The 22372-nt window shown below is 41.4% G+C and overlaps 1 protein-coding gene across 36 annotated transcripts in view; it reads right to left on the bottom strand.

The window, feature by feature from the left end:
- Window positions 1-22372, bottom strand: part of RIMS2 (regulating synaptic membrane exocytosis 2) — a 1685778-nt gene that overhangs the window by 238528 nt on the left and 1424878 nt on the right. The window contains exon 23 of one of the 36 annotated variants that reach the window (XM_030217635.1): window positions 11128-11217. The exons of the other annotated variants lie outside the window; for them this stretch is intronic. Within the exon in view, the coding sequence (XP_030073495.1) occupies window positions 11128-11217 (90 nt within the window). The remainder of the gene's footprint in view (window positions 1-11127; window positions 11218-22372) is intronic. 36 annotated transcript variants of the gene reach the window in all.

Genomic DNA, 22372 nt, shown 5'->3' with positions numbered 1-22372 from the left:
AGTCCATAAAATATATGATCACATTGATTTAAACAACATTATGGTGATACCAGTGGCATAGCCAGACTGCCAATTTTGGGTGGGCCTGAACCCAAAGTGGATGGGCACAAACTTTTCTCTCTACCCCCCTCCCCCAGCAAAATTTAGTCACACTAATCAGATGCATTTGTCACACAGGGGTAAAGTGCTGCTTTTCAGTGCATCAGGTTTCAGAAAATAATTTATTTAATAGCCTAACACCTTTTTCAATGAGCTTTCAGAGGCCAAAACCTCCTGCTTCAGATCAATATAATGCTGTTATGGTATCCTCTCCTGACCTAAGGAAGTATTGGTCTCTGAAACGTTATTAACACAGGTACCATATTACTTGATCCTAAATTAAAAATAAAATTATTTTCTTTACCTTTGTTGTATGGCCATTTACTTTTTCTCATTGTGTTGCTCCCAGTCTCTAGATTCTGCTTTCCTTCATTTTCGCTTAACTCTTCTGCGCCATTTGTCATTTTTCTCTCCTTTTTCTTTACTTTCTTCAATATTTTTCAGCCTCTCTCTCTTTCCAGATTTAATTCATTCTTACTATCCATTCTTTAATTTCCTTCTTTTTCCTTCATCTACCTATGGCTTTTCATCTTTTTCTCACCCTTGTTTTCCCCATGCTCCTTCCTCTTATTCTCCAGTCTTTCTCTACCCCCTTTTCCATCCAGCAGCTCTCCTCTTTCTCTCCCCATCCTTCCAGTGCCTCCCCTCTTTCTCTCCCCATCCTTCCAATGTCTCCCCTCTTTCTTTCTCCATCCTTCCATCCAGTGTCTCCTCTTTCTCCCTACCCTTCCATCCAGCGTCTTCCCTCTTTCTCTCCCCATCCTTCCACTCATCTACCCTCTCTCCTGATCCTTCCATCTAATGTCTCTCTCCCCCTCCTTCTATCCAGTGTCTCTCTCTCTCTCTCTACCCTTTTCTGTTCAGTGTCCCTTCTCTCTCCACATCCTTACAATCTCTCCCTTTTCTCTCTGCATCCATTCATCCATCTCCCTTCTCTCCCCATCTTTCCATCGTGTCTTTCTCTCCTCATCTTTCCATCTGTTTTCCCTCTTTCTCTCCCCATCCTTCCATCCGTCTACTCCCCTCTCCCGATTCTTCCATCCAGTGTCTCTCTCTCTATCCCCTTCTTTCCATCCAGGCCCGCCCACCCAACACAGACCTGCCAATTCTCCCATGAAACACGCGGTGCCAGCTCCCATTTCCGGCCACTGCTGCTTCTCCTGTTGAGCAGCAGCAGCCGTTACAAAAACAAAAGAGGTAATTTAAACAAGCAAAAATGTTTTTAAAAAGCAAGTGCGGCACCGCAGGCAGCCATCAGGCATTGGCTGTCGGCTCTTCAGCCGCTCCTCTCACGTCGCTGCGCTCCTCCGGGGTCTTATTCTTTTCAGCCAGCACCTTAATCTATCTTTCTCTCCCCCCGCCCCCCCCCCCCCCACTAGGGTTACCATATGGCTCAAGAAAAAGGAGGACAGATTGCGCCAGTCTGGGTTTTACTTCCATTGCTTTCAATGGAAGCAAAACCCAGACTGGATCAATGTGTTCTCCTTTTTCTGGAGCCATATGGTAACCGCCCCCCCCCCCAACCTGCAGAAAGAAGGATCAGCAAAATAATTACATGAAAATTAAACTGTGCAAACTTCAGTAGATATATATAGGTTTCTTAGGCAATTGAATTAAAGTGCATTGATTAAAAAAAGTTTTTATAGATGATGCTTATACCTCCATAGAGGCCTGCAGCAAGTTCACTCTCTTACACATCCCACTTGCCCTCAAACTTCAGATCCTGTATAATGTTATGACAAAGTAAAAGTTTTGAAGTCACAATCCCTCCACTGCAAAACACTATACACACATTTGTGCAAAAACACACTCAAAACGTTACTGTACCATACCACCACTAACTCATAAAGACCATATTCATGAAAAGGCAGCACTGTAAATATTATACTGGGCCCTAAAACACCAATGCCACACCTAGTGAGAAAACAGAACAAACAGGACTGCTGCAAGATCTCCACACTAGCACAAAACAGAGACAGATGCTCAACAAATATGAAACAAGGGACCACAGACCAGTAATAGAGACATGAAGGCAAAACAGTGACATGGAAACCTCAAGAAGTCAGGCTTTGCATGTACAGCAATAGTAAAGAAATAGACACTAAAATGCAAGATATCACAGAAGTGCATTTCTAAAAGTTCCCAAAACTGTACAAGGAAAGACCCTTGAACTCTACTGATAATAATCTAGTTAACCTCTATTAAAAATGGAGGAAAAAAAGACCTCTGATGCCAGAGAACATCATGGGGTATTTTACAAAGCTGCGCTAGCAATTCTTTTTATTTACCACACAGGAATTGCTAGTGCAACTTTGTAAAAGAGGCCTCATATGATTAAGCGTCGCAAATCAGATGTGGATATTTTTTATGGGTCAAAAACTTCCTTTGGCTTTCTAGCGTGAGGTTTCGGTCGATTGTGACTCTGAGAATTTTCAGGCTATCTGAAACAGGAAGGGTGTAGTCTGGGGTGTTTATATTGGTGGGTTTGTTCGTGTTGTATTGGGATGATAGGATGAGGCAGTGTGTTTTTTCTGCGTTGAGTTTTAGTTGGAATGCATCCGCCCATGAGTTCATGATTTGGAAACTGAGTTTGATTTCATTTGTTATTTCTGTTAGATCGTGTTTGAACGGGATGTATATCATGACATCATCTGCGTATATTATTATTATTATTATTATTATTAACATTTGTATAGCGCTACCAGACGCATGCAGCGCTGAACACCTGACACAGAGAGACAGTCCCTGCTCAATGGAGCTTACAATCTAAAAGGGTTAAAGCCTTGATTGGATAGGGATTTGGCAAGTGGGGGTCATCATTAAGTTGAAAAGGGTCGGTGATAACGCTGATCCTTGGGGTACTCCACATTCTGGTTTCCATGGTGATGATATATTCGAATTCGATATCACTTGGTATGTTCTTGTGTTTAGGAATCCCTTTATCCATCTAAGTACACTACCACCGATCCCGAAGTATTCTAGGATGTTTAGTAGTATTTTGTGGTTTACCATGTTGAACGAACTAGACATGCTGAATTGAAGGAGAAGTATGCTTTTGTCATTTGCAATTTCTTGTATGAATTTGGTTAGGAGGGTAATGAGTACTGTTTTGGTGCTGTGGTTGGAGCGAAATCCTGATTGTGATTCATGTAGTATTGAGAATTTGTTTAGGTAGTCGGTAAGTTGTTTAGTTACCATGCTTTCCATCAGCGTGTCCCAATGTTACATTTACCCAGTCAATATCGGAGTAATTGAAATCACCCATTATTATTGTGTTGCCCAGTTTATTTGTGTCCCTAGTTTCCTTTAACATTTCTGCATCCGTCTGTTTATCCTGGCCAGGCGGACGGTAGTACACTCCTATCACTATCCTTTTCCCCTTTACACATGGAATTTCAATCCACAGTGATTCCAAGAAGTGTTTTGCTTCCTGCAGAATTTTCAATCTATTTGATTCAAGACTCCATTAATATACAGTGCTACCCCTCCACCAATTCAATCCACCCTATCACTACGATATAATTTGTACCCTGGTAGGACAGTGTCCCACTGATTATCCTCCTTCCACCAGGTCTCAGAGGTGCCTATTATATCTAATTTTTCATTTAGTGCCATATATTCCAACTATGCCATCTTATTTCTTAGGCTCCTGGCATTTGCATATAGACATTTCAAACTATATTTGTTGTTCCTATTTACATCATGCTTAGTACTTGACAGTATTAATTTGCAACCTTTTGTCTGATTTTTATTTTTATTTAATGACACCTGATCTACTACAGTCTCTTTTGCAACCTCACTTAGATTCTTGTTTCTTTCATACGATATACTGTAAGGAGGTTGGAGGGTCTAAGCAGGTCTGGGGCCAGACTACATTCCCCACAAGGCCCTGAGAGAAGGAATCGGTGGGGGGGGGGGGGGGGGGTAGGTCCCAAAACCCGGTAGGGACACCACGTGGAAGGGAGGGGGGAAAAGGACTGGAAAGAGCAGCTGCTATGGCAGACGAGGGCCAGAAGGGGGAGCCGTGATGACAAAGCTCAATTCCCTTGGGTCAGAAATCAGTACAAGATTCCTTCCACCTGGGAGGGGGAGGAGGTCTCTAACCAACAGCCTAGCAGAGAAGCTGAGTTAATGGAGTGCTTGGAGGAAGGGGAGTCTGGAGGGCCCAGCACACCAGGTTTGGAGGAACTGGTTGACATGGACTGTAATTGTACTCTGGGACAGAGTTGCAGGGACTGAAGGCAATGGGTGGTCACAGGAGTCAAGTAGCTGTGTTGTGGGAGGTGTACTGCCATTCTGCAACCACCCAAGCGGAAAGACTTTTAAAGCTGAAACCCAGGCGGTTGGAACTGGGAGAACTTGGATTTAAAGGGAAGGTTTTTTCCTTTTTGTGTTTTGTTTTGGAACTGAATGAGACCTTAACCCCTTTGAACTGAGATTTGTGGAGGAGGGGAAATAAACTGCTTTGAACTAAAAGCTGTGTTGTCTGGAAGGACTTTGTTTTTGGACTGCTGAAGGGAGCCTACCATCCCCCTGAGGGTTTGCTACCGGGATTATAGTTATTACAATACGTAAGATTATACATAAACACTGGCATATATTGCAGCAACATTCATGTTTTCAGAATATAAAACAAGTGATAGCTCACACTCGCAATAAAAATTTAAGAAATTTACTAGTGCCTTCAGTTTTACCAGAAAGCACAGAGGCTAATGTCTAATGTTGGTCAAGTTTTATGTGGTTCAAGACATTGCTCAGTATGTAGGCATTCACTCAGTATATCCACATTTATTCATCCAGCTTCTGGTAAGGAATACAAACTGAACTTTGAAAGTACATGCAACTCCAGTTTTGTTGTATACGTCATCTTATGTCCTTGTAGACTGATACATATTGGAAAAACAAAGAGAGCGAACAAGAATTGTGGAACACAGAAGCTGTATTAACAGACAAGTGAGATCAGCACCTTTGGTAGAGCATTAGTTTGAGAAACAGCATACTGTGAATGATCTGTAGTTTTTTTGTGTTCAGGAAATTGAAACAAGGTTGGTGAAAGGGCAACTTAGATAAAGCTTTACTGTAGTTAGAACAGAGATTGGTTTATGAACTAAACACTGTGACTCCACAAGATCTTACCCAGGAAGTAGAAATGATTCATTTTTTGTAGAATGTGCTCCTGATGTAGGGATGAGTTTAATATATTATGAATATATCATAATATTCATATAACCACTTCATTCTCGTTAATGAGATATAGTTTTATTATTGCAAATACATAAATGTAATTAAATTTGTAGCTTTATATATGTAGTGCTTACATGTTATTACAATTAGAGCTGTAGATAAATGTTTTCAAAGATACTATTCACTTTTTCACTATTGTTTTATTTTTTCTATTTTTGTTTCTGTTGCTCAACTCTTAATTAGCCGCAATGTTGCCTAAGTGTGACTCCGATTTATGTTCACCAGTACTGTGCCCTTTCGGCTTTCAGGTTTGCACTATCAATGACGTCAGAAGTAAAGCATCACCATGTATGTCACAGTTGAATATTAATGGATGTAAGCATTCTTTAAGAGCAGTTTATTTTTGGAATGGTTCATGTTTGCCAATTTCATTACTGGCTTTCTCTGCATTTTTAGTGGTTGAGTACGATTGTGGTGAGTTTCCCTATTGGAGTAACATATATGATGACAGAGGGATATATAGTTTTAATAGCATTCTGCTAACACTGTGTTTTTTTGCATCAGCTGCTATTATGAGTCTTTGTAGCGGCGTTCCTTGCCACCTTCATTCTCGGCGCCTTTTTATGGTCTTTTGTTAGTCTTAGAACGCCTTATGTTTTCTTTCGTATACAGGCGATGGTTTCATATATATTTTAAAATATATTTTTGTGACCACAGTTATTACCGACTCTTTCATGTTATGAAGCATTTTTTTGTTTTTATTATGATTATAAAAGTTAGGAATCTCCGATGCCTCTTACTATGGTCATATAGAGGATTCAAACATCATGTTAATTTATTTTAATTTATTTTATGTTGGCTGATGAACATGTTTTTTTAACTTCCAGGCATTGGATATAAGGTCTAGTTAAGAAAACATTTTCTATGGCTTTTACTATAGTCAGAAATGTTAAAGGCCATAATTGTGTGGCGATACCATCATCGGGGTAACGGATTCATTGTAGTGCTGAGTTTCTTCCATTTACTACCATGTTGCATGAGGATGTAACGTTTTGTGGTTTAAATATTTTTTTTAAGATCTTTCTAAAATTTCTCTTTAAGATCCCCTTAGAGTAACTTACTCTTGTCTTACTTTTTAATGATTATATTTTGGTGAAACTTTGATCAAAATATATTATATAAGCAAGGTGTGACTCATGTTTTTTGACAATGGCAACTCTGCAGAATATGCTGCTTATATGAATTTACAACTCTTTATGTTCTTTTACTTGTAGCTTTAATACAAGCTGATTTGTTTTATACTCATTTTTATGAATATTCCAGTAGTTTAACAGGTATGTTAACTGTGTATATGTTCTTTTATCTTATTTTATTGTTATTTTGATGTATTTTTACCTTATATTTTTATCTATGTGTCTTTTATTACACATATATATATTAAAAAAAATTTTGTTTTAAATGATTTTGTGTTTTAATTGATCTTTATGTTGTTATAATTATTATTTAAGAACCCCTGACAAAGGCTTGGGTGCCAAAACATGGCCCATGTTGGATTCAGTTTATCAGCTTTGGATCAATAAACTACTGTTCTGATCATCTTGAAGATTGTGGATGGCTTCTTCCACTCCTGTATCCATTTACTATTGTTTGTGGAAGTTTGTTTCCTGTTTTTGTTGGATTGCTTTAAATCAAGCCAGACAAATTTTCTCAGGTTATATTTACAGGCCTATTTACTAAGGTGTGATAAAAAAGAGCATCTGTGGGCTCTTTTACAAAAGAAAAAATGCCGTGAATCCCACGGTAATCTGTTTGATGTTGCTGTGGCTGGCAACATTGTGCATTTTCAGGTACAGTAATGTGTGAAGACATATCCCACCTTGGACAGCTAGCTTTTACAGGTGCCTTGTGTTTTCAAGAATGCCCCGACCCCTTCCCCTTCCTAAACAATGTTCCCAGTAGTCTAGTGTGAGGACCATATTCCACCCTGCTCACATACCTGACCTTTTCCATAAAGAATAAGTGCCTTCCCTGGACCCACCGATATCCCTGATATCCAGGGGAAGGCAGAAGAAACCCAAATCACTCCTGCCTGCTAGCTATGTTTTCAAAAATTTGGCTTCCAGATATCTAGCAGAAGTATTGACACACTAGGATCAGAGACCAGATGACATTATTTTTGAAAAAGGAGGAGGTAGCTGGAGGGGACACAAATGTTTTTATACAAAGGATCAGTAGTGGGGTATTGATTTTTTTTTTTTTTTAGAAGAGGCCAGAGTTGTGGTAGGGGTTATAGCCCTCAGACTAGATCATCAGGGATTGGTGCCAAGGAGAGGATGGTGAGAGACTTTTTTTTTTTTTGCCATACTGGCCTGTTTTAAGTTGTTTTTTTGAGAGTATTGGCTGATGTGTTAGTGGACCAATGCTCCCACGGATACCTCTTTACATAATAATGAGCTGCTTTCCACGCAGCTCATTTTCTAATCTGCACTGGGTCAGAGTTCACCCATTATGGTGAAATAATGCATATAAAACAGGGCAATTCTATAAAGGGGCAGCTATTTGGAGCCCAGTTGATGATGCCCTGTTTGGTACCTAAGTTCAAAATGGCCTTACAGAATACTAGTTTAACGGTTAAAAATATATAGGTGTATAATAAGGGAATGACCATTTATGCCAGTATAGAGCTGTGCAAATGCTCATACCTAGATTAAAAAACAAACAAAAGAAACGCAGAAATGATAGTAATTCTATAACATACAGACACACAACAGTGCACTGTGCATATGTAAGCCCACCTTCAAACTATGCAGCATTGCCATGTTATAAAATAACATAGCCACAATATTGGCTTTTATGTGTGCATATGCATACATATTCCCACAGATTCTATATAGCATGCCTAGAGATCCACACCGATTCTATAACAATGCGTGTAACTTAACAAGCTTAACAAACTAATGAGCAATGATAACAGCACTTAACAAGCAATTATGAGAACTAATTGGGACTGATTAGAATTTATGTGCAAAATTCGCTAAGTGTATTTTGTAATGAAGTGCGCTCAACACAGGCAAAAAGGGGAGTGGTTATAGGTGGGGAAATGGGCATTTCATGGGCGTTCCAAAATGTATGCATGTAGTTACAGAATATGGCCCAGTGCATGTAAATCTGAGCGCTAGGATTTACAGCACGTTTTCACTGGTGTAAACAGATGCATGTAGTTTTAGGCATTGAGATATCAACTAAACTTATTCTATAATTGGCGCCTAAATGTAGGTGCCAATTATTGAATACGCTTAGTAGGCACTGATTTGAGCGCTGATATTTTAGGTGCCATATATAGAATCTCCCCATTACGTGTATCTCAGTACTCTGACCAATTATACACCCTCTTTAAAGAATTAACCCCTTAAAGAAGGTAATTCTGTAAAGGGGATGCCTATATTTAGGTGCCTACAATGGACCTATTTGGACAGTATTCTACACAGAAAAGTACGGGCCTATTTTTTCTTTATAGATTACTAGTGTAACATGCCAAGAAAGTGCACGCATTCTAGGTGTGATCACCTTTACCAACCACAGTTGGCCTAGATCACTAAAGAACATTTGAATATTATAGGATTCCTTAATCTGTGTGTGTAAATGTGTGCCTCACCCATGTTCCACGCATGTGAATGCCCACCTGCAAACTACACATTTAGACACCATTTTACAGATTACTGTGTAGCCAAATATTAGCATTTATGTGTATAAATGTGCACATACACACAAAAATCCTAGTATTCTGGTTATTTAAATGTGTTTTTGTTGCCTAAATCTTGGTGACCTCCTTACAGAATTACCCTCTAAATGAGCTTTTAACTGTTGTAATTGCCATAATGAACTTTGGGGTAGATGCACTAAGGTCCTCGGAAGAGCCCTTCCCTTACCGATTCCATAGCGAATCGGTAGGGAACGGCCATGCATCAAGGAAATGGAATGCAAATGAGCTGCTCATTGTAGCTCACTTGCATTCTCTATTCCCTCGGAAGCTAGTCGGCCGGTCGAGTATGTGCAGAGCAGCCAAGTGTTATACTGGCTGCTCTGCGCATGCCAAGGACGTCCTTTATGGACGTCCTTCACTAAAAAAAAAAAAAAGGACGTCCCTGACATGCAGGACGGGCTTTTCTTCATGAGTCTTAAGTAATTGAAGAGCTGAGATTGGAGGGCTATACTTTTGTGTAGCACTATGGGATCTGTGTTTCTAATCCACTGACAAAGAGACAATGTTGAGATGAATAACAACCTGAAAACAAGGAATAACAGCCTGAAAACAAGAGGAGCTGCTATCGCGGTGTTTTCAAGCTCAGAAGAAACCTGCTGTACCTTGCAAACTCCAGCCTTTCCCTTCTCTGCAGAGTTCTTGACATGTCACATCGGGGAAATTACGCTGCACACGTTTGATAGCAACAAGCAGACTGCTCGATTATGCCCCGCCTCCATGTCTCTTTCAGCCAATCACAGCACGTTTAGCTGTCACTGGTGTCAGCTAAATGCGCTGTGATTGGCTTTTCATCCATTCCAAGCCAGTCGGCCAGCTCTCGAGGCAGGAGTGCGCATTCCCATGGCAGGGGCTCGCTACCTCCCTCGCCAGCGCAGGGAACCGGCCAACAAGGACATCAAAATAAAAATAAAGACAACAACCCTCCCCGCCTCCAGCAGCAGCAGCACACAAAGAGGGAGCGTGGAGCTGTGCCTACGATCAGAGCCTCCCGTGGGGGATCGGACGATGTCCGAGCCGGCAGGTATCGAGTGGGGGGGGGCACCGGGAGATAGCGCTGGCCGTGATACATGGAGCACCGTGCGCCACACAGACAGCAGCATTCTCACCACCTGCTCCCGGGGCTTTGCAGCTGCTGCTGGTTCGCCTTGTGTTGCTCTTTCCCCAGTGCACAGCAAAACTTATCAGCAGCATCCCGAGGGCTGGATTTCAAAAAGGTTCCGGTTAGGGGGAGATAACATCTGCGAGGGGCCGCCAAGCTGAGCGCAGGGCAGGCTAACTGCACCCCTTCCCCTAACCCCACCATGGATAGGGGACAATCGTCCCGGGGCCCGGGAAATCAAAGGGAAAAAAATCTGGGGGGAAAAACGTCCAAGTGCTCGTCAGGGACGTCCTTTTTGTTTGAGTGAAGGACGTCCATGTTAGGCACTTTAGAAGGACGTCCCTGACGAGCACTTGGACGTATTTCCCCCCATTCTGATTCCCTCACAGCAGCCCCAACGAGAGGAGCAGACCTCCCGTTAGGTTTTCCATGGTAAGGGAATCGGAAAACGGTAGTGCATCTCATTATAATAGCCTTGCAATGGTAGTGCAGCTCATTATAAAAGCCTTTGGATCATTTGCATTCTGTTTTTGTTAGCTGCTACCGTGATCGGAAAATGCCCTTTTGTGCATGTCCCTGTTTACTACTTGCACGTTAAACTGGCTAAAACCAGTTTAAAACCCACGTTGCTGGCTCGGAAAGCTTAGTGCATCTAGCCCTTAGTAAAAAGTCTCCCTAAGAAGGTTTTCAGATTCAAGTCACACTGATTAGATAAAGTTGAGAATCCATATAAATGTAACCAGGTAAGACTACCTTGTTATCATACCTATTACACAGGTGTTTGAAAACTGGCCCATAAATCCCTAAAGAGTTTGATAAGAGATAGTAGACAACGTTGATCCAAAAGGTCTCTACATACTAAAGCTAAACATTCCACACCAAATAGGACACGCTCAACAAGAACACACTCATTACAAAAGCATGACTATTAATGTTGTTTTAAATCTCATGCTTTCATATGGTTTTCAAAACCCTAACAAACCTGTCTCAGAATGGTGTTTCTTTTTCGGCAATGGTTTCTCATCGGTTATTGTACCATTCACCTTTTTCTGCTGGTCCTCCCATGTAACTTCTAGTACAAATCAAAGAAGAAATCAGAGCTAATCAGTAACATGAAATTATTTGCATTATAAAATATCTAATAACTTTTTGTGGCTCTCAACCTCTTAGGGTACTGTATCACTTATAGGGAACATAACTTTACATCTTTAATAAATGTATCACACAAATAACTGCAAGTCTAGCAAGTAGTTGTTAAAGATGCTGTTCCAACTCTCTGCTGTTGGAATAAAATTGAGCACTTAGGGCTCAATTCAGCCACAATTGTTGGTCTCTTAAGTATAAACAGCAGAGAAAACTGAAGGGCAATCATTGTTAAAAAGATGTGCCATTCAAAAGGTAAATGTTTGATGCACCCTCTAAAGGGAGCCCCAAGCAATTAAGTGGAACTTGCTTCTTTTGCTTAGTTGCGGTTTGCTTTAAATGTTTTCTACCTATATTGCTCTGTTTTACATATATCTTGCTTTAATTGCTTCTTTGCTAGCTGGGAATACATCATTTATAAAAAGCTGACGCTGTTTCGCAAATAAAGAAAAACGTTTGCTAATTTTTTTCCTGCTATCTGGTCTTTCTACACTACTGTGTCTTAATATTCACAATTTGTGGCTATTAGCTTTAGAAGTCTTACTTCTCTATTTTGACCTGGCTGCTCTTTATGAAATAAAGATTTGGGATTGTTGCCTCAGTTCAGAATCTGTAGGACTTGAACATTTGAATTCTCACCCACCCTCCCCAAAAGCTTTTTTTTACTTATTCAGTCTTCTTAATGTAGCCAACAAACTTCATTTATTTTGGCATACACCTGTGTGGATTTTGATAATACGTCTCTACTTTAGAATTAAACCCCCAAAATGAAAATGACCTTTATTGAATGCAATTGCTGAAATGCTTTTATCCAAAGACAAACCATTTGGAGCCTTAGACTTGTCTCATCTATCTCCAGATCTCTGCTTTGAAACAAGAGTTGACTCAGCTCAGGGAAAAATTAGCTGCAATAAAAATGGTCTCCCTCCGTGGTTACCAGAACATAACAATCTTCCCTCACTCCCTCAAAGAGTCAATCCAGAAATAGATGGATTAAAGTGGAATCTCACAGAGTACAACCTGTAACACAGAGACCCCTCCCGAAGGATACCCCTGAGAAATGCCTTTTCTGCTTTGGGAAATTATCTATTAGTGGAGAGACATGACATCTAGTGCACCAAAAACTCTCCGGCAACATCAAAACGTCTCAAAGCAGAAAACTGTTACTTCTTGGAGATTCCATTATTAGAGGCCTTAATTTATAAATACAGTTCAAGGGACAAAAAGGTTTAAAAAGGCAATTCTATAATTGCGTCCCTACAGCTATGCATGACTTGCACATCTATATGCAGCAAAAGTGCCACTTACACATGGAAGCACCCTAAACACTATTCTATAAAGGCACATGTAAGTCATACAGCACACATTTCCAAGAGGGTATACATGGGTGGAGCATGGGTTTGTCTCCCGCTTATACACACAACTTATAGAATTCTGTAAGTTGTGGTGCTGTTTGCCGAACTTAGGTGTGCCCATTTATGACTACAATAGATCTGATGTAAGTGGGCATGCCTACATTTAGCATGTCAATCTACGTTTGCAGTAGTCTTGTACAATGGAATCTGGATGCCCAGATAGTGTTATAGAATAGTTGTGCCTCACACTGCATTGGGGCACCTACATTTAAGTGCCCCTTTATAGAATTGTTACCTAAATGTTTCCCAGGGTATTCAGCTAGCAGGAAAACACCCCGGATTGTTAGTGAAATCAGAGAAGTAAGGATTCTAAAATTGATATTATTATCCATCTGGGAACAAATGATTTGACTAGAAACAGCACCTCTGAAGTGCAGAGACATTTCCAAATTTGGGGAGAGAAACTTAAACTCACTGTGAATACTGCAGTATTTTCAGAAGTTCTACATATTCATAGTAAGGGAGAACAGAGGTTGCATTGCACAACCAGCTTTACTATGTGGCTCCAAGCAAAGATAGACTTAGATATTGTTGACATCCCAGAAACATGTTTCAATGATTCATGAATGGGGCACAACCATAATAGGCTATATAAACTTTTTAACAAGGACAGAGATGGCCGAAAAGGTAGAGTACAGATAGGAGGGATGGTTAAAAAGTGAGGTGAAGAAAGCTATTACAGCTAAAAGAAAATTCTTCAGAAAATGGAAGAAGGGACGGACTGAAAATAACAAAAAACAGCATAAGGAATGTTGAGTCAAATGCAAAGTGCTGATAAGGAAGGCAAAGAGGGACTTTGAAAAAAAAAGATTGCATTAGAGGCAAAAACACATAGTAAGAATTTTTTTTAGGTATATTAAAAGCAAGAAGCCGGCAAAAGAATCGGTTGGACCGCTAGATGACCAAGGGGTAAAAGGGGCAATCAGGTAACAAAAATCCCTAGCAAAGAGATTAAATGAATTCTTTGCTTCGGTCTTCACCGAGGAAGATTTGGGAGTGATACAGGTGCCAGAAATGGTATTCGAAACTGACGACTCGGAGAAACTGAATGAAATCTCTATAAACCTAGATGATATAATAGGGCAATTTGACAAATTGAAGAGTATTCATCCCAGATTACTGATAGAACTGAAAAATGAACTGGCGGAACTATTGTTAGTAATGTGTAAATTTATCTTTAAAATCAAGCGCTGTACCGGAAGATTGAAGGGTATTTTATTTATTTATTGCATTTGTATCCCACTTTTTCCCACCTATTTGTAGGCTCAAAGTGGCTTACAGAGTGTGGTTATGACATAATCATTTTGTGATAACAAGTACAATTCTTATAGTTTGAATGTTGGTAAGAGAAGATAGGCATAGTCGTTTCTTGATAATAAGTACAATTATTACTGTTTAAAGATTAGGTAAGGGAGGATAGATGGAAAGTGTTGGGTAAGTTAGAGGTGAGCTGTGGTAACTGTGATTTGTTGAAGTAGTTTGTAGGCTATGTATTTTCCTTGCAGGCCTTTTGGAAGAGATGAGTTTTCAGGGATTTGTGGAAGTTAGTTAATTCGTCAATAGCTTTCAGGTCTCTAGGTAGAGCATTCCACAGCTGCGTGCTCAAGTTGGAGAAGGTGGTGGCATGTGTCAGCTTGTATTTCAGTCCTTTGCAGCTGGGGAAGTGCAGATTGAGATATTTGCGGGATGATCTTACAGCGTTTCTGGGAGGCAAGTCCACAAGGTTTAGCATGTAGATTGGGGCGTCTGCGTGTATAATTTTGTGTACTATCTTGCAGATCTTAAACTCAACACGTTCTTTGAGTGGGAGCCAATGGAGTTTCTCTCTTAGGGGTTTAGCACTTTCATATTTATTTTTTTCGAATATAAGTCTGGCGGCTGTATTCTGGGTAGTCCATGTAACGCCGATATTTAAAAAAGGTTCCAGAAGGAATCTGGGAAATTATTGTCCAGTGAGCCTGATGTTGGTGCCGGACAAAATGGTAGAGACTATTATAAAGAACAAAATTACAGAGCCTATTCAAAAGCATGGATTAATGAGAAAAAGTTAGCATGGATTTAGTGAAGGGAAATCTTGCCTCACCAATCTATTACATTTCTTTGAAGGGGTGAACAAACATATGGTTAAAGGTGAGCCGGTTGATATTGTGTTCTTGGATTTTCAAAAGGCGTTTGACAGAGTACCTCATGAAAGACTCCAGAGGAAACTGGAGAGTCATGGGATAGGAGGTAGTGTCCTATGTGGATTAAAAACTGGTTAAAGGATAGAAAACTTGGGTTACATGGTCAGTATTCTCAATGGAGAAGGGTAGATAGTGGGGTTCCTCAGGGGTCTGTACTGGGACCGCTGATTTTTAACATATTTATAAATGATTTAGAGATGGGAGTAACTAGTGAGGTAATTAAATTTGCTGACAATACAAAGTTATTCAAAGTTGTTAAATCGCGAGAGGATTGTGAAAAATTACAAGAGGACCTTACGAGACTGGGAGACCGGGAATCCAAATGGCAGATGACATTTAATGTGAGCAAGTGCAAAGTGATGCATGTGGGAAAGAGGAACCATAGCTACATAATGCAAGGTTCAAGGTTAGGAGTCACCAACTAAGATAGGGATCTCTGTGTCGTTGTTGATGATACGTTGAAATGCACTGCTCAGTGTGCTGCAGCGGCTAAGAAAGCAAATAGAATGTTAGGTATTATTAGGAAAGGAATGGAAAACAAAAGTGAGGACATTATAATGCCTTTCTATCGGTCCATGGTGCGACCGCACCTCAAATATTGAGTTCAATTCTGGTCACCACATATCAAAAAAGATATAGTGGAATTAGAAAAGGTACAGAGAAGGGCAACAAAAATGATGAATGGGATGGGACAACTTTCCTATGAGGAAAGGCTAAAGCATCTAGGGCTCTTCAGCTTGGAGAAGAGACGGCTGAGGGGAGATATGATAGAGGTCTATAAAATAATGAGTGGAGTGGAACGGGTAGACGTGAATCGTTTGTTTACTCTTTCCAAAAATACTAGGACTAGGGGGCATGCAATGAAGCTACAAAGTAGTAGATTTAATACAAATTGGAGAAAAAGTTTCTTCACTCAATGCTAAACTCTGGAATTCGTTGCCAGAGAATGTGGTAAAGGTAGTTAGCATAGCGGGGTTTAAAAATGGTCTGGACGGCTTCCTAAAGGAAAAGTCTATAGACCATTATTAAATTGACTTGGGAAAATCCACTGCTTATTTCTGGGATAAGCATCATAAAATTTATTGAGCTTTTCTGGAATCTTCCAGGTATTTGTGACCTGGATTGGCCACTGTTGGAAACAGGATACTGGGTTTGATGGACCTTTGGTCTGTCCCAGTGTGGTAATACTTATGTACTTATGTAGGGAGTAGAGGCTGGCCAAAAGACGTACAAACACAGGAGATGTTGCTTAATGACACTTTTATTCAAACCACCAGTAAAAGACCCAACACTGACCATATTTCAGCAGAGAAATCCGCCTGCCTCAGGGGTCATAACCAAGCTCTAGTAACAAAAATATACAAGTATATTATACACAAATAGTGGACAAGCAAATTATAAAAGACATAACATATTAAAAGGACTAAGAACTAATAACTAAAAACTTAAAAGATCAGTGGACTGTGCAATAAAAAGTCAAGAAACCTATATAGTTAAAACCAAATAAACAATAATCAGCTTCAGAGGAGAAGAGGAAAGGAAAAGACATCCTCACTAACATAACAGAAAATGACACTGAAACATCAAACATATAAACGGCAAGTGACCGACTCACCTGCAAATGCGCAGTACAGACTTCCCTCTCTGTCCCGCCCTCAGGTCAAGACGTGATGACGTCAGAGGGCGGAACAGAGAGGGAAATGGAGTCGGAGTCACTGTTGGACGCTGCCGCCTGGAAACGAACATCGCGCGCACCAACCTCCACCCTTCCCCCATCCCCGCCGCTGCTCCTGCCCTCCTCCGCATCAGGCCCCCTGCACTGACCTGACAGCGCCTCTCACCTCCGTGTAGAAGCACTGCAGGCAGCAGCAGAGCGATCTGCTGCTGCCTGCAGCGCTTTCACACGGAGGTGAGAGGCGCTGTCAGGTCAGTGCAGGGGGCCCGGCACGGAAGGGGGAGGGAGCAGCGGCGAGGAGGGTAGCTGGAAATCTTGCCCGTTTTTATGGGCTTAACGGCTAGTACCTCTATAAACAAGAGGGGTATGAACTGACGGGTGCAAGAAACCTTGCAAATCACAAAGAGTTAGGCATATATCAAGGAATTATCAAACAGTATTAGGTAACAAAAAAATCTCTTCCTTCAGACCACAATTGAGAAAGGGCATGAAACAGAAAGATAAGGAGATTATTTAAAGAACCCCGCCCCCCCCAAAACAAAACAATAAAGATAGGCATAACGTGAAAAACACCTCCCACCTACATTCATACCAGTTGATCCTCTAAGCTAACTTTTTCAAGTCCAGGAAACCCCTGGGTTATTCCAGAATGAAGAACACATACTTAGTTCCAGCATATTTTACTAAACATTTGCATGGGTAACTAATAAGTAACTGTAGCCCAAGATCTTTGGTCTCCTCTCTCATGACCAGAAAAAACTTTCTACATTCCTGACCATAAAACAGCCCTAGCAAGCAACAAAAATATGCTCTTAATACTGTGTTTAAATTCTGCTCAAATACAAAAGAAATAATCAGAGTAGAAAGATCTAATATCTTTGTAATGGATTGTTCTAATAAATCAGAAAGATTATTTAAGTCCAGTTATCTCCATAGCTTTATGTTCCTGGTTGCACACCTGGCTCTATCTTAGAAGAAATATAATAAATTCTATGTAAAGAAGGAATAGTTTGGGGGTAAATTTCAAGACTTCCAGAATATATTTTCTAAACATGTCACTAGGGGTCATCACAGGAGACGGGAAAATTCAGGAAACAACGGAAAAAAGACTTTATGAACAACTAAAAAGTGGGCAAAGCCATGGAGCTACATCTTTCTGACACAGGTAAAAGGATCCTTAGGGAGAAATACAGGCAATACATTTCTAGACATTTAAACTAGAAGTGGAGGTGCTAAATGGAAGCAGATGAACTTTGAAAGTCACCCCCACCAAAACCTAAACCAATAGTAAAAGAGAGACAGCACTGGAAAAAGAACTCAAATAAACCATCTTAGCAACTCACCTATCAGCAAGAAGATAAATGGGGAGAATAGGCACAAGCATAAAAACAGGGTGAGAGAGATAATAAGTAACCGGAAAGATGTGTGAACAGATGCTCGCAGTCTGTGCAAAGTTCATGATCTGCAAACCTTGATGTTACAGGCAGACTTACATATTGTTTCTATCACAAAAATGTGGTTCAAAGGAGTCAAACATACCAGGTTATACCATATTTAGGAAAGATAGAGATGGTCAGAAAGGTGGAGGAGTAGATTTACATGTGAAAAACAATATTAAAGCAGCTGAGATGCAAGAGTGCCGGGGAAAGGAAGAAGCAATATAGATTGTCTTAGAAAGAGAAGATAGAAGATCCAACCACATGGGTGTTGTCTACAGACCTCCAACACAAACAGAGAAATTGGACAAAGATTTGGTCATAGATATCCAAATTTTGGGAATGAAGGGGGAGGTGCTGTTGCTTGGGGATTTCAACTGCTGGATGTGGATTGGAAGGTCCCATCTGCGGATTTGGAATGAGAGATGTTTTTCTCTTTTGAGAAATTTTGAGAACATTTTTCAGACACTTTTCTCTTTTGAAAATAAGCACTGTAATCTTCTGTAGAGATAAAGAGGATCCAGAAGTTTATTCAGTTTAAAAAAGAAAAGACTTTCCTCAGAGAGAGAGAGAGAGAGCAGAAATGCTAAAAGAATACTACTGTTTGGTGGAAGAAACACCTGGAGCAGGTCTGCAGATAATTGACAAATATATCTATATATGTATACATCCATCTATCTATTTATCTATCTATTATGTCGGAATGGCATGGATAATAAATTGTTCACTGAAGATAATGACTATAGACAGCTTGAAAAAATGAAAGTACACAATGTCATGGGATCTGATGAGATACTGTACATCCCAGGATACTGAGGGAGCTCAGAGAAGTATTGGCAGATCATCTAAAGGATGTGTTTAATAGATCCTTAGATACAGGGAATGTTCCATGTGACTAGATAAAGGCTGATATGGTCCTTCTTAAAGAAAAGGGAACATAGAAGAGATGGAAAACCACAGGCTTGTAAATCTAATCTTGGTGAAGGGAAAAATGATAGAGATGCTGGTGAAGGAAAGGAAGTGAACTTTCTACAATCCAACTGGATGGCAACATCCAAGGCAACACAGCATCACCAAAGGTAGATTGTGCCAAATGAGTCTAATTTCTTTGATTGGTTGACAAAAGAATTGGATCAAGGTCATGCGCTGGATGTGGTCTACTTAGATTTTAACAAACCATTTTATACTGTTGCTTATAAGAAGCTCATGAATAACTTGAGCAGATTGATGATGGGATCCTAAGTGACCAGCAGGAGACATAGGGTAGTGGTAAATGGAATTCACTTGGAAAAAGTTGAATAGTGGAGTGCTTCAAGGATCTGTCTTGGAGTTGATTCTCTTTAATATTTTTGAGAGTGATATTACTGAAGGGTTAGAATGAAATGTATGCCTTTTTGCAGATCACTTGAAGACAGGCAACAGAGTGGACACCTTGGGGAGAGTGGTAGCAAACCAGTTCCTCTATCACTGCCAGAAGGCCAGCTTCCTTGCCTTCTTGATCATTTTCTCTTATAAAAGTCCTTTACAGAGAAAATATACTATACTTAAAAGTTCGTATCAGAGAAAGCGAAGTTACTCACCTGTAGCTGGTGTTCTCCAAGGACATCAGGCAAGTATTCTCACATGTGAGTGATATCATCCAACAGAGCCCGATGCCAACACTGCCTAGCGTGTAATTCTTTTAGAAAGTTACAGCAGTGTCCCACCAGACATGTGCACGTGGCTTCCCACCCAACGTGAAAGCACAGGTCTATCTGTCAAATGAAAAAGCTGAACACAACTCTTAGGGGAGATGTGGGAGGGTATGTGAGAATACTTGACCTGCTGTCCTTGCAGAACACCTGCTACAGATGAGTAACTTTGCTTTCTCTGAGTACAAGCAGGCCAGATGTATTCTCACATGTGGGAGTCCATAGCTATCAGGCTTAGCGAAAACAACAAAGCTAGGACAATAAGCTGAATCTATATACAAACTGGTTGTGAAGGTGCAGCCAAGAAGAGAATAAAACCAGGCCTAGGAGGGTGGAGATGGATTCTAGATACCATACAAATTTTGCAGGACTGTCTGACTGAACCGGCTGTCACATCAGGTATCCTGCTCAAGGCAGTAGTATGAAGACCACGTCACAGCTTTGCAAATCTCCTCAATAGAGGCCAATCTCAAATGAGCTGCCGACATAGCCATGGCTCTGACATTATGAGCCATGATATGACCCTCAGTCCAGCCTGGGCATAAGCAATGGAGAAGCAATCTAAGCAAAATTCTGGAGATACCCTCAGGCAGATTCAAGGTCTGAAATTCTACGCTCTCAGCAACCAGGCCATGAGGGCCAGGGACTGGAGGCTGGGATGTAGAAGAAACCCATCATTCTACAAGATGAGGGTTGGAAAATACTCCACGGTTCTTCGGAGGACAAACTCCAGAAGAAGTGGGAACCAGATAGTAACATAGTAGATGACAGCAGAAAAAGACCTGCACGGTCCATCCAGTCTGCCCAAGAAGATAAATTCCTATGTGCTACTTTTTTATTTGTACTGTCCTCTTCAGGGCACAGACCGTATAAGTCTGGCCAGCCCTATCCCCGCCTCCCAACCACCAACCCCGCCTCCCACCACCAGCTCTGGCACAGACTGTATAAGTCTGCCCAGCACTATCCTCGCCTCCCAACTACCAGTCCCGCCTCCCACCACCAGCTCTGGCACAGACCCTATAAGTCTGCTCAGCACTATCCCTGCCTCCCAACTACCAGTCCCACCTCCCACCACCAGCTCTGGCACAGACCGTATAAGTCTGCCCAGCACTATCCCCGCCGCCCAACCACCAGCCCCGGCACAGACCGTATAAGTCTGCCCAGCACTAGTCCCGCCTCCCAACCACCAGCCCCGGCACAGACCGTATAAGTCTGCCCAGCACTAGCCCCGCCTCCCAACCACCAGCTCTGCCACCCAGTCTAGGCTACGCTCCTGAGGATCCCTTCCTTCTGCACAGGATTCCTTTATGTTTATCCCACGCATGTTTGAATTCAGTTACCGTTTTCATCTCCACCACCTCCCGCGGGAGGGCATTCCAAGCATCCACCACCCTCTCCATGAAAAAATACTTCCTGACATTCTTCTTGAGTCTGCCCCCCTTCAATCTCATTTCATGCCCTCTCGTTCTACCGCCTTCCCATCTCCGGAAAAGGTTTGTTTACGGATTAATACCTTTCAAATATTTGAACGTCTGTATCATATCACCCCTGTTTCTCCTTTCCTCCAGGGTATACATGTTCAGGTCCGCAAGTCTCTCCTCATACGTCTTGTAACGCAAATCCCATACCATCCTCGTAGCTTTTCTTTGCACCGCTTCAATTCTTTTTACATCCTTAGCAAGATACGGCCTCCCAAACTGAACACAATACTCCAGGTGGGGCCTCACCAACGACTTGTACAGGGGCATCAACACCTCTTTTCTTCTGCTGGTCACACCTCTCTCTATACAGCCTAGTACCCTTCTAGCTACGGCCACCGCCTTGCCACACTGATTCATTGCCTTCAGATCCTCAGATACTATCACCCCAAGATCCCTCTCCCCATCCGTACCTAGCAGACTCTCACCGCCTAACACATAAGCCTCTCTTGGATTTCTACTCCCTAAGTGCATCACTTTGCATTTCTTTGCATTGAATTTTAATTGCCAAACATTAGACCATTCTTCTAGCTTTTTCAGATCCTTTTTCATGTTTTCCACTCCCTCCGGGGTGTCCACTGTATCTTGGCTAGTATGGGGTAATGAGGATTGTAGTTCCCTGATCTTGTTTGAGTTTCAGCAAAGCCTTCTCTATGAGAGGTATGGGAGGAAAGAAGACCCATCCCTCAATGAAGGTGCAAAGCATCCGTTAGTCTACCATGTGATCTGGTATGTGGCCCACAGAACCATCCCTTGAAGGATGGCCACTGCCACATCGCTACTGTTTCCTCACACAAGCAGTAGGATCTCAAACCCCCGTGTTTGTTCACATAGTACAATGCAACCTAGTTGTCGGTTTGTAAGAGACCAATTTAGTTCAGCAACCAATCTCTGAAAGCTTTTAGATCATTCCACATGGCTCTTTGCTCCAAGAGGTCGATGTGAAGATCTGTTTCCTGAGCAGACCATGTCCATTGGGTGTGAAGCCCATCTACATTAGCTCCTCATCTGAGGTTGGATGCATCCATTGTCAACACTTTCTGAGTTGGTGGAAATTGGAATGGTAGTCCCACAGTCAAAATTTGTCAAATTTTCCAACACAGTAGGGAATTAACTAGCTTTGGGGGAACATGGATGACATCCGCCTAAGGCCACGGGGAGGCTAGAACCCATTGCACCTCTCTCAAATGGAGGCATGCCATGGGA

The sequence above is a fragment of the Microcaecilia unicolor genome, chromosome 1 (genome assembly GCF_901765095.1).
Source record: "Microcaecilia unicolor chromosome 1, aMicUni1.1, whole genome shotgun sequence".
Lineage (NCBI taxonomy): Eukaryota > Metazoa > Chordata > Amphibia > Gymnophiona > Siphonopidae > Microcaecilia > Microcaecilia unicolor.
Note: the sequence above shows the minus strand (reverse complement) of the source record. Positions and strands in the feature narration are given on the sequence as shown.